Source organism: Orcinus orca, chromosome 1, assembly GCF_937001465.1.
Source record: "Orcinus orca chromosome 1, mOrcOrc1.1, whole genome shotgun sequence".
Classification (NCBI taxonomy): domain Eukaryota; kingdom Metazoa; phylum Chordata; class Mammalia; order Artiodactyla; family Delphinidae; genus Orcinus; species Orcinus orca.
Genome location: NC_064559.1, coordinates 137,412,598 through 137,425,115, shown reverse-complemented (window position 1 = coordinate 137,425,115; position 12,518 = coordinate 137,412,598). Strand labels below are relative to the sequence as shown.

The 12,518-nt window shown below is 38.6% G+C and overlaps 1 protein-coding gene across 1 annotated transcript in view; it reads right to left on the bottom strand.

Annotated features, from left to right (window-relative positions):
- COL24A1 (collagen type XXIV alpha 1 chain) overlaps positions 1–12,518 on the bottom strand; it is a 392,516-nt gene that overhangs the window by 54,450 nt on the left and 325,548 nt on the right. The window contains exons 46-47 of the mRNA XM_004262981.3: positions 10,980–11,033; positions 9,736–9,843 (exon numbers count right to left, since the gene is read on the bottom strand). Of these exons, the coding sequence (XP_004263029.1) occupies positions 9,736–9,843; positions 10,980–11,033 (162 nt within the window). The remainder of the gene's footprint in view (positions 1–9,735; positions 9,844–10,979; positions 11,034–12,518) is intronic.

Below are 12,518 nucleotides of genomic sequence, written 5' to 3'. Positions count from 1 at the left end.
AAAACAAATAACTAATAAGGACCTATTGTATAGCATAGGGAACTCTACTTAATACTTGTAACAGCCTATATGGGAAAAGAATCTAAAAAAGAATGGATATATGTATATGTATAAATGATTCACTTTCCTGTACACCTGAAACTAACACAACATTGTAAATCAATTATACTCAAATAAAACAATTTTTTTTTTTTTGCAGTACGCGGGCTTCTCACTGTTGCGGCCTCTCCCATTGTGGAGCACAGGCTCCGGGCGCGCAGGCTCAGCGGCCATGGCTCATGGGCCCAGCCGCTCCACGGCATGTGGGATCCTCCCGGACCGGGTCACGAACCCATGTCCCCTGCATCGGCAGGCGGACTCTCAACCACGGTGCCACCAGGGAAGCCCCAACCAATACAAATTTTTTTAAAAATCAGAATAAGTTAAAAAAAAAGAGAATGTAAATGCATGAGAATTATAAGTCAAGATTCAAGGTAATATCAAAAAATGATGAAGGGAAAGAGTGGTTTATAGAAACAGAAGGACATGAGAACAAACACAAGTACTTGTTAGAGGGAAGATACAGTTACTGATTTATTAAACAAATCACTAGAGTTAAACAAGGACATATTTGGTTCTTAAATTTGGGGCAGCTGCCACAAGAACATCAACTGAAAGAGAATAGGTAACTTTTAAACTTGCAGAAGAGAATTCAATCTATCCAATGGAAATCAGAAAATAAGAAAAAAGAAACAAAAACCCCCAAAGATAGTATAGGACAAGGAAAATACAGAATTAACATGGCAAAATATTCTTAATAGAGGAATTTTAGATGCATTCTCTCTAAGATTTCAAGCAGTAGAAGGAGGTCTGCTATTACTGCTACTGTTTAAGATAGTATTGAGGGTCCCTATCCACCTATGTGGAAAGAAAAAAAATGAGTTTAAGAAAAGAGTTAAAGCTGCCATTGTTTGAAGATATTACCTACCTAAAAATCCAATAGGATCACAATAGCAAATTATTAGAAATAAAAAAATCCAGTTGTATAGAATGTAATCTAAATCAGTAACATTTAAGTAAGTAATAAGTAACTAGAAAATAAAATAAAAAATAAGAATACATAAGGCCTTTATTGAGGGGCCATATTGCATATTGATAAGAACAAAGAATATGGAGTTAGACTGCCTTTGTAGCTATGTGACTATGAAAGTGACAATTTTTTTTTGTATAAAATAAGGATGATAATTGTATCTATAATATTGTAAAGATTAAATGAGTTAATACAGTAAAACATTTATCATGGTACCTGGCACATACTAAGTATTATATAACTTTTTACCATTATTATTATGGAGAAAATCTATTATACGATCTTATATTGATAAGATGACAAGAATATTTTATCTCAGATAATTAAAAGGTTAAGATATTAATTTTCCCCAAATAAATCTAAGGCAAACCCAGTGATAATTCAAGTTTATGTTCTGTTTTTAAAGAAACTCAAATCTAACCTCAAATATATGTGGTAGAAGTGTAAAGAAGGGGCCTTGCCCTACTAAATCTGGGGACATAAGACAAAGCCATAGTAATAAAAACGATGTGATAATACAAACAGACCAGAGATCAGCCAACTTGTTCTGTAAAAAGGCTGGATAGTAGATATTTTAGCCCATGTGGGCCACTGGTCTCTGTTGCAACTACTCAACTCTGTCATGTAGTGCAAAAGCAGCTATCTGTAAACAAATGACCGTGGCTGTGTGCCAATAAATTTATGAATACTGAAATCTGAATTTCATGTAATTTTCATGTGCCACAATACAATATTCTTTTTATTTTTTTCTACCATTAAAAATGTAAAAACCATTTAGCTCACTGGCCATAGGAAAGTAGGCTGATTTGGTTTACCAGGTGTAGTTTTTTGACACAGGGAACAGATTGCTGATGTACACCATGTATAGAGAGAACTTAAATAGTGTTGCCTGGATATTTTCTGTTTGCCTTTTGAGATCTGCCCTTTTCCAGCCTGATCTGTGACCCAGCAGGTTCCCTTACTTGTGAGTGACATACCAAGGGCACGTGGATGGGAGGGAGCCCCCCCTTGGTGAAGGCAGTAAGGGAATGCATTGTTGGTAGTGAATTTTTTTTGGGGGGGGTGGTATTTTTTTTTAATTGGGGTATAGTTGCTTTACAATGTTGTGTCAGTTTCTGCTGTACAGCAAAGTGAATCAGCCATATGTATACATATATCCCCTCTTTTTTTAAAATTTTTTATTTTTTGCGGTATGCGGGCCTCTCACTGCTGTGGCCTCTCCCATTGCGGAGCACAGGCTCTGGACACGCAGGCTCAGCGGCCATGGCTCACGGGCCCAGCCACTCCGCGGCATGTGGGATCTTCCCAGACCGGGGCACAAACCCGTGTCCCCTGCATCGGCAGGCGGACTCTCAACCACTGCGCCACCAGGGAAGCCCTATCCCCTCTTTTTTTGGATTTTCTTCACTTTAGGTCACCACAGAGCACTGAGTAGAGTTTCCTGTGCTATACAGCAGGTTCTCATTAGGATGAACTGGGAGATTGGGACTGACATATATACACTAATATGTATAAGGTAGTGAATTTTTAAAATAATTTTTAAAATTGCTTTTGTTTTCACCATCACAGACTAGCAATTCTAAACCATGTCAGTGACAAAACAGGCCTCCCTGCCAGGGCAGATTGTTCCTATTATCACTCTTACTTGATTGAGTTTGGCTAACAGGGTGTACTGTTAGGGGACTGGAAGACAGGAGGAGACTGAAATACTTATTCCCCTGGCTCTCCCTTTGCTGAGTTGCAGTGGATTGGCTGAATCCTTCTATTGAAGGTCTCAACTCCTGCTAAATGGCTCTCTCCTATGGCAATAACTACTTTCTCTATAATTTTGTTCCCCTTTCCTTTGTCTCTTCAGGCCTATGGATTGTAATGATGCGCCATTGTTGCTATCGCTCGGGTGCTTCAGCATCTCTTCTTGGTTTTCCTTAGCCCTGCTCACATTTCTGTAAGTAGTCCCTTTATTAAACCTTCCTCAGTTGCCCCACAGTTTTTAGCTAGACTGTGATATGTAATTGGTAATAAGAGTGAAGTCAGGAAACTAACCCCACAAATGGGATTCTGAGATTGGTTTGCTCATAATCAAGGAATGCTCAGATAACTTCCTTGTTGCGGATAAACGGACACTACTAATCCGTGGTATGCAGTGGCATCATGATTATTCAAATTAGCACTGGCCATGACATTAGATTAAGTGCTGCTGGAGGGCAAAGTGTCAGAAGATCATGTGGCCTTGGCATGTATTCACTATGGTGAACATAGTGACTATAAAGACTGCGTGATCAGAGGGCAGTCTCTTGAGTGATCTAGAAAGAATACAGAGAAAGGGACAAAATAAAGGTCTTGCACGCTCAACTTAGAACATAATGAAAAATCAGAAAATCCCCACGGCAGCTTGAAGGAGTCTTTCATCTCCTATAGTCCAAGGCAGATGTGGCTGAGGACCCAAACTACTGTAAGATTTGCAGAATGTGTATACAAATACATCTTCAACTAACCAGACATCTTATGCTAAATAAGGGCACTGGGTGGAGAAAGAGTAGAACTCTAAGACAAGGGATGGGGATATTTGAGCAGATATGGGCAAGACTAAGAACTGTGAAGCTCAACTCCCTCTTAGTCTTCCTTGCTTGTGGAGATAGCCACCTGCTCAAGCATCTGGGAGCACCATTAATAGTCTGATGGATTGGCAATTTGAAGCCTTGACTCAACTACGGCCTACAGTTAATGAGGTTGAACGCTATAACTCCCCTAGAATACTGCGTAGGAAGGGGTTCAAATGCTCAGGAAGATAGAAGTGTGGAGACAGATTTATCACGTGCAATCTGATCAACCACCCTCTAACCATGGCCCCTGAAAGGGATCAAAGAACACTTCTTACCAAGGTGTTAAGAAATGTCATAAGGATAAAGTTCCCTTATTTAAATAGGAATATTGGACTCTGAGTGGTAGATTCTAGGTGACAGTGCTTTACTATCAGAGAAAAGGTAGAAGCAATTATCACACTAAGCCATAAGATGTTTTGACTAGATGTTTTGACCTGCAGAGATCTGTGCTGATGGTGAGTTGATCAGAGATCCATAGGAATTAAATATACCATATGCTAATATATTGATGTATAGGTAGAAAAATTCTAGGTCTGATGGGTATAATCCTAATTAAAGTCACTGTACTTGGGATTCATGGCCTCTCGCTCAGTTCCCAGACTCAAGCCAGTTCCTACATCAGAATCCCTTGACTGAGGGGGAGGCACGTTCTCTTTGAGGAAGAACCCTGCAATGTGGTCATAGGTGTACACAGTGACTTCTGCCCTAAGCCTTCTGCAGAGGGACATGTGGTCATTTACCAGGTGACTGAACACTGGGGAAACAGAAACTCTCAGCCTTTCTGGGGGCTGTTAGATATTGGATTTGAACTGATAATAAACCCTGGAAATCCAAAATATCATCACGGCACTCTGGTCAGAGTGTAAGTTTATGAAGGCCAAGGGATAAATAATGATAAATGCAGATTTGGCTCAATTTTTTTTCCCAAGTGGGTCCAGTAGGACTGTAAGCCCAGTTTTTGTTTTTGTATTTTCTCCAATCTCAGAGAATAGTAACAATCCCTCACTTATAAAGTAAATGCTACTGTGGTAGGAAGGGAAGAGACATGTGGAAGCCCCTGCAACTATCTCTTCCTGCCCCCTTCCCCACAATGTATACCTAAGGTAACACCACACCCCTGTAGAAAACTGTTCATATTAACCACCACATCCCTGTGGAAAATTGTATATACTATGGCCAAAAGACCTGAAAGATGCAAAAGCAGTGATCCTACCATATCCCATATCCATTTTACTCATCTGTTTCGTGCACACACCAGATAACTCCAAGACTTAAACTTACAAACTCAATTGTGTGTTGATGCCAATCACAGCTGCAGTTTCTGATATGGTGTCTTTACTAAACAGTACAGCAATTAGCAACAGCAGTTACTGACCTAGTAAAAATACTTCCTACCAACATTCCTATCAGTGAAGATGATCAGAGGCAGTTTGCTTGCCTTCACAAGGCAGAAAGAGCTGTATCACTTCAATGCCTTATCTCAGTGCTGTGTCAGCTCAATTTTCCTCTCTGTCATAAAATAGACCAGAGTGATATCTTTATAGTCTTGACATCTCACAAAATATCAGGCAGGTCCATTAAACTGAGGCCACTATGCTAACTGGACCTGGAGAGTGGAAGAGAACAAGCACCCTAAAGCTACACCAGAGGATAGGATTAAAAAGTTCATGGGAATGCTAAATGGAAGAAGTTCCTAGGGGTAGTGGTTTGGGGGTATATCAGGATATCCTCTCTAAAGTAGAGACAAGTTGTTGCACTTTGCATTGATCATCACAATAAAAGAGGCACAATGCTTGGTGAGCCTCTCTGGACTTTGGAGTCAATCTATACCACCTTTGGGTATGCTGCTACAACCCATTTACCCACTTACTGGGTAGCCTGTAAAGTTGCTAGGTTTTTATTGCAGTCAAATATATATAACATAAACTTACCATTTTAACCATTTTTAGATGTATAGTTCAGTGGCATTAAGTACATTCACATTGTTGTGCCACCATCACCACCATCCATCTCCAGAAATTTTTTTTTTTTTTTTTTTTGTGGTACGCGGGCCTCTCACTGTTGCGGCCTCTCCCATTGCGGAGCACAGGCTCCGGACGCGCAGGCTCAGCGGCCATAGCTCACGGGCCCAGCCGCTCCGCGGCATGTGAGATCTTCCCGGACCAGGGCACGAACCCGCGTCCCCTGCATCGGCAGGCGGACTCCCAACCACTGCGCCACCAGGGAAGCCCCAGAAATTTTTATGTTCCAAACTGAAACTCTGTACCCATTAAACAATAACTTCTCCAAATCCTCCTCCTCCCAGTCTCTGGCAACCTCCATTCTATTTTCTGTCTATGCATTTGACCACTCTAGGTACCTCATATAAGTGGAATCATATACTATTTGTACTTTTGTGTCTGGCTTAGTTCACTTAGCATGTCTCCAAGGTTTATCCATGTGGTAACGTGTGTCAGAATTTCCTTCCTTTTTAAGACTGAATAATATTCCACTGTATGTATATACCACATTTGGTTTATCTGTTTCCCTGCTGACAGCCACGTGGGTTGTTTCCACCTACTGGTTACTGTGAATGATGTTGTTATGAACATTTGGAAAATTTTTGTTCAAGTTTCTGCTTTCATTTCTTTTGGATATACACCCAGGAGGCGAGTTGCTGGATCATACGGTAATTCTGTATTTAATTTTTCAAGACCTGTCATACTGTTTTCCACAGCGGCTGCATCATCTTACATTCCCATTAGCAATACACAGGGTGCCTGTTTCTTCACACACTTACCACACTTGTAATTTTCTGTCTCTCTTTCAATTTTTTATTTTTTTGGATAATAGCCACCCTAGCGGTTGTAAAAGTGGTATCTAATTGTGGTTTTGATTTGCATTTTCCTAATGATTAGTGAGGCTGGGCACCTTTCCATGTGATTATTGGTCACTCGTGTATCTTCTCTGGAGAAAGTCCAGTTCTTTGCCAGCTTGCTAGTTTTGGGCGGCCCCCAACGAAAATGCTCGGCAGCAGATTCAGGATGCTGTGTAAGCTACCTTGCTATGACTAAGCAGATCCAATAATATCAGAAGGGTCTGTGGCTGGTAGAGATGCTATATGGACCCTTTGATAACCCCCACAAGAGAATCACAGCTTATACCCATAAGGTTTTGGACATAAGCAATGCCTTCTTTGTCAAATGTAATTTCCCATTTGGAAAGCAGTTCTGGGCTTGCTGTGGTTGAAGCTGAATAACCGACCCTGAGACATCAAATGACTATGTGTCCTGAACTGACCATTATGATCTGAGTGATATTTGATGCACTAAATCATAAAATTGGCTGGGCACAGCAGCGTTCACTCCTAAATGGAAATGGTGTATATCGAGACTGGGTCCTAACAGGTCCAGAAATCACAAACAAAATATGCAGGCAAGCAACTGAGACTTCCATGATACTTGTTCTACTGCTTTACCACTGCTCCTTCAGCCTTCCTAGAGAATTCCCCTTACCAGTTAGTAGAGGAGAAAAAAGTTCAGGCCTGATTTATGGATAGATCTGCATTGAATGTCAACATCTGCTAGAAGTGGATTGCCGCTGCATTTAAGCCTGAAAGATATCAGTGAAGGAGACTCTTCCCAGTGGGCAGAACTTGGGGCAATCTGTATACATAGGCAATCCACATAGCCATGTTTGGTTGTTTGCAACCAAAGAGCCCTTTTGATATAACCCAGAGGTCTAACTGGGTCTTGGAATAGCCCTGAGTGTGCAAATGGCTTCAGCATCTGGCTTTAAGTCCTCTTCATTCTTTTTTATTCTATGTGGAACCAGTGATTTGGTTTTATGCATGAGCCTTCACCCACACAGCCAATCAAAACCGTGTGGCAGATTCTAGAATGCAACTTAGACAGAATTAAAGTGAAATCAGTATCTTATTTGCATCTACCATTTTCTGTATTGGCTTTCTCTTAGCCATTATATTACTGTCCTTTAAGTATTACCCCATTAAAGAAGGATGTAGAGTTGTTAGAAAATGTCTGTTTTCTTTCTGGAAACTAGCAGCAGATAACAATCACTTGCCACATTGCTGTTTTTATGTAAGAGAAAATGGTTCATATTTTTTTAGTCTGAATCAATGTTTTCCTTTTATTTTCCAATTTTCAGTCCTTTCCAGGAAGACCTTCAGGTGTCACATACTGCCAGAAAGAAGTTGTTTGCCACAATGAAGTATTAAGTGACTTGGTGTAAAAAATGTGGATGACTTTGACCTGTCACTAGTGTCTGATGAATATCTTATATGCTAAATGTCTGAAATTCTTATTAAACATGTATATATATAAGATCCTGATTTGTATTATCCATATCTGGAATAAGTACCTGGATTAGTATTATTTTAGTCAGAAAACAAATGAATCCCTCTTCCCAGTAATTAAACAAATCTATTTGCTGTTATTAGTATTTACAATTCAGTTTCTAGCCTTATCGACTACTGGACACATCCACATACATACCACCTCCATGACTAAACCTGTGTTCACAGCAAGAAATATGACATATTTTGAAATGTGGTTTTCCTTGTTTCAGCTCTCAAAATCTTACTCAAAGCAGTAAGATTCACTCTAACATTTCCCAGTAAAACTTAAGTACAGACTCTCAGACCAATTCAAAGTGTTTTACTGTTGTATTTTTAAAACCCCACAACCTCATTTTAAGACTCTTATATGGTGAGCCTAGAGTGCAGCATCTACATGAAGGTTCAGGGCGCGAGCTCCCTTTAAGACTGGGATCTCAAATGGAAGTCCTCTTTTAACCAGACTGATGTTAATGGCAGAAGTTTAGAAAACATATATTTTAATCAAAATATCAGCCTGGCTGTCAAATTTCTCTAGGGCTTACACCCTGATGCTCTGATGTTCAGATATACTGTCCCCAAAGCAAAGAGAAACCATACTAAGCCTCCTTAAAAATATTCACCTTTCCAAATAGAATATGGCCAGATATTTATTTCTGAAATAATTAAATTGGCTGGGTCATAATTTGATACTTATTTTTAAAGAAATGAGATAATTCATCATAGTGAAAGAATAATATTAATTTGGGCTTGAGCTTTGCTACAGTCCCATGCTACATGTGAATAAACAACAAGGATTGATTCATTTAAGAAAGGAAAAACAGGTCAATAGATAATCATATCCAAAAATAGTGGAAATGTCAAAGGATAAATTTTACTGGATTACTGAAATATGCAATTAATTATTCTTGTATTTCAAATGGAAACATAACATGAGATAACAAAAAATATCTGGATTATGACGACCTTGGGAAGGAAAGAGGGAAAATGGCTAAATGAAGACAAAAATATCATTTTAAAATTTCTGATCAAATAAATAAGATAGAAATCTGCATAAAAATAATAATCTACATCACTGCGCATTGCATCACCACTAGATGAACATAGAGAAAATGTTCACACAATTTCTGTAAAATAGTGAGGCTATAAAAGTAAAGGGAAAATGATTTTGGCAGAACTTACCTTGAGTTATTGCCAAGCCTGAAATGTTCCAAAGGTGGCTTAAGACATTTGATGAACTCAAAACACAGGTTGTGTAGCCCTTAAAGTTGTTTTTTTTTTTTTCCTTTTTTTTTTTTTTTTTTTGTGGTTCGTGGGCCTCTCCCATTGCAGAGCACAGGCTCCGGACGCGCAGGCTCAGCGGCCATGGCTCACGGGCCCAGCTGCTCCGTGGCATGCGGGACACTCCCGGACCAGGGCACGAACCCACGTCCCCTGCATCGGCAGGCGGACTCTCCACCACTGCACCACCAGGGAAGCCCCCTTAAAGTTTTACTTCTTTATTGTTCCTATGTACCAGCTTTTATATGTGTAAAAATAATATAAATTATTAATAATATGGGTTATTAGTTATAAAACATCCAACATGTACTCATTGACATTCCCTGGAAATCATAAACACAATATGAACCAATGTCAATGTTAAGAAAGACAGCCAAAGTATCTATGGTTTTAGTAAAGAGACACTTATGCATAAGAAATAAAGAGCAAAGAATATTCAATCTACTCACAGGAAGTCCCTGTTTTCCTGGTAGCCCAACTTTACCAGGGTTTCCTGAAATGCCTTCTGCTCCAGGGTATCCTTGCATGCCTTTTGGCCCAGGTAGGCCTGGAAGTCCCTTGGTAATTAAAAATTACTTGGATTATAGATAGATGCTGTACAGATGTTTAAATGACAAACACTTTTATACTTATTGGGGGGTGGGAGGTTACATTCTTAAAACCCTGTCCCAGGAAAATTTTTCCTGTTTCCTGGATTCCTTAATAATTTACTATTTGGATACAACAGATCAGGTAACTGTTCCCTAAACTGAAATGCCAAGCTAATCAGCAATTTATTGTGTAACCTTTTCCGCTTTACTGTAATTTCCTGGTATTTCTCATTGTACCAGCCCATGCTCTATCCAGCTGTGGAGAAAAGATCAGCTATGTGCACCTGTCAGTTTAGGATATAGGCTGACACTCACCATCTCTAAAACTCTGTATTGTATTATTTTCCCAAGAAATAAATTACGGCTCTTTTAGTTGCCACTTTGAATTAGATAATTATATGACTGAGTAAAGGTCTGAACATTTTGTTTGTACTCTTGGGCAACTGGATTTAATCTGTAGGGAATCTCTGATCTCAATGGGCTCATAATTTATGTTCACTTTTCTTTACTTTTTTTGAACCAACACAACACAGGCCACCCAAAGCAGGCTGTTGGCTAGGGGAGACCAGCAGGAAGTCTTTGCTAATAAGCTAGTCTACACATATTTGCCTGGCCAAAGAGGAAACGGATGGCTAAGGTAAAATTAATCTTTGTTCTGTGATGAAAAGATTCAAAGCTTTTTTCTAAGACTTTCTGTTCTATTTCCCAGGAAAATGAGAGGCCGAGTTCTTCAATTAAAATCCAGCTCATGTCTTTTCAATTATGCTTGAAAATCTCTGACCTCTGTCACCATTCATTTAGTCATGACTGCAAGTTGCCTGTTTTTTAGTGGTTCACCATCAAAGAATAGTAGCACAAATCCACAGAGAGATCTCCCTGCACTGGAAAATAACAACCTTCAGTTGCAGTGACTTCCGTTTCAACACCAAGCTTGGTTTTGAACTAATGGTCATATTTTGTTCCCTCTGTGTTCCGGCATGGGTTTAAACATTTTTTTGAAGACAATCTGATTTATCCAACACGTCATAATTGGCCCCAAACTTTTCTGCTTGCTAAAGTTCTATTTAGAAAAACAATAAAGATGAAAAAGGCCTGTTACTTACAGGAATCCCAGGTTTCCCAGAAGGGCCAGGAGCTCTTTTTTTCCCCTTAGGACCCTAAAAATGTGAAGCACAGTTGTCAACTCATTGCTATAAAGTTAATTAAACTGAAGGCATAGAAAAGAACTCTGAGACCTGAAGGCTACAGCAAGTCCTACCACTAACTAGCTGTTTATCATTGGGATTGCCATTTAACTTTCCTGAGAGTCATTTTCTTCATCTGTAAATGAAAGAATTTGACTATATAATCTATGAATTTCCACCTGGCTCCAAATTCTATGATTTAAGAATTTAAATTATAGTTCTAAAAAGGAACTGAATAGATTATTTAAATAAAAGTCCCCACTTCAGGCAAGGCCTTTGTCTCCCTACTGAAAGTGGTTAAGTACTTATTTAATTAATTCAGTAAACATTTCTTGACTATTAGGTATCAGGAATTCTGTTATGTGCTGGAGATGCAAAATCAAAACTCTTGTTCACAAGGCACTTACAGTGTAGTAAGGGACATAAACCGATAACCTAAAATGTGCTTATCTGGAAGCACAGAGAAGAACATACTTGTAAATCAAAGAAAAGATCTTTATTTCCCACATAACTGCTTGTTTTTCCATGTGTGAGATATTTTAAATCATGATTGATTCAGCAGTAACGGTCTACCAGGATAGTTAGAAATTTGCCCTTGCAAATCATGCCATTATTCTGATGATATCCTAAAATTATTTTAAGAAGAAAAAGGTGTTAAAGAGTGACCTAGTTCACAAATAAGAAAAAGAAGCATATTGCCATTACCAGAAACATTTCTCAGAAATCATCAAAAGTTCTCAGAAACAGGATAATTCCACCAAAATGAGATGTTAAGTTACTCAAATCTGAACACAGTTGTACTAAAGATTCAATTTGACAACAATGACAAAATAAACAATTTCAGAAGATGTTACATCTTCTGAAAATGAGCTTAAATGTTTTAAGAAGAAATAGCGTATATAATCAGAGAGAAAAAGGGCATTTTCTGTAAGAGATAAAAATCCAATTTTGTTAGAATTCGATGATAGGGAGCTACATGGATCAAGGGTTCTACCTCCAAGTTCAAAAACTCTTTTACTTGCTTTAAAAAGTCACTAATGTAAATTCTTCCTAAGGGTAAGGAAACCAGAAAAGGGGATAGTTGGTGAACTGGGTTTAGTTGAAGTAAATACAATTTCTGGAACATATGATTCCTATAATAGATGTATCTTTTAGAATACAATAAAGAAGTAAAATAGACAAATAAAGACTGTTTTAAATATTGAAAACAATTCTGATTTCAGTTGTTTTGAATAGCACTAATTAAACAGTACATGAATTGTGATAATATTCAAATATGTTAACTGGCATGTGTTTTCTTTCACAGTATTTCTTTTTATGTAAAGCAAGAGATTTGTTCTAAACTTTTGATTTTCAAAATAGACTTTTTTAGCTTAAGAATTTCAAAACAGTCCTCTGAAACGCACGGTGGGGGAATAGTTTGAAAAGAATATATTTTTAAATACAAAAGCCTGATTT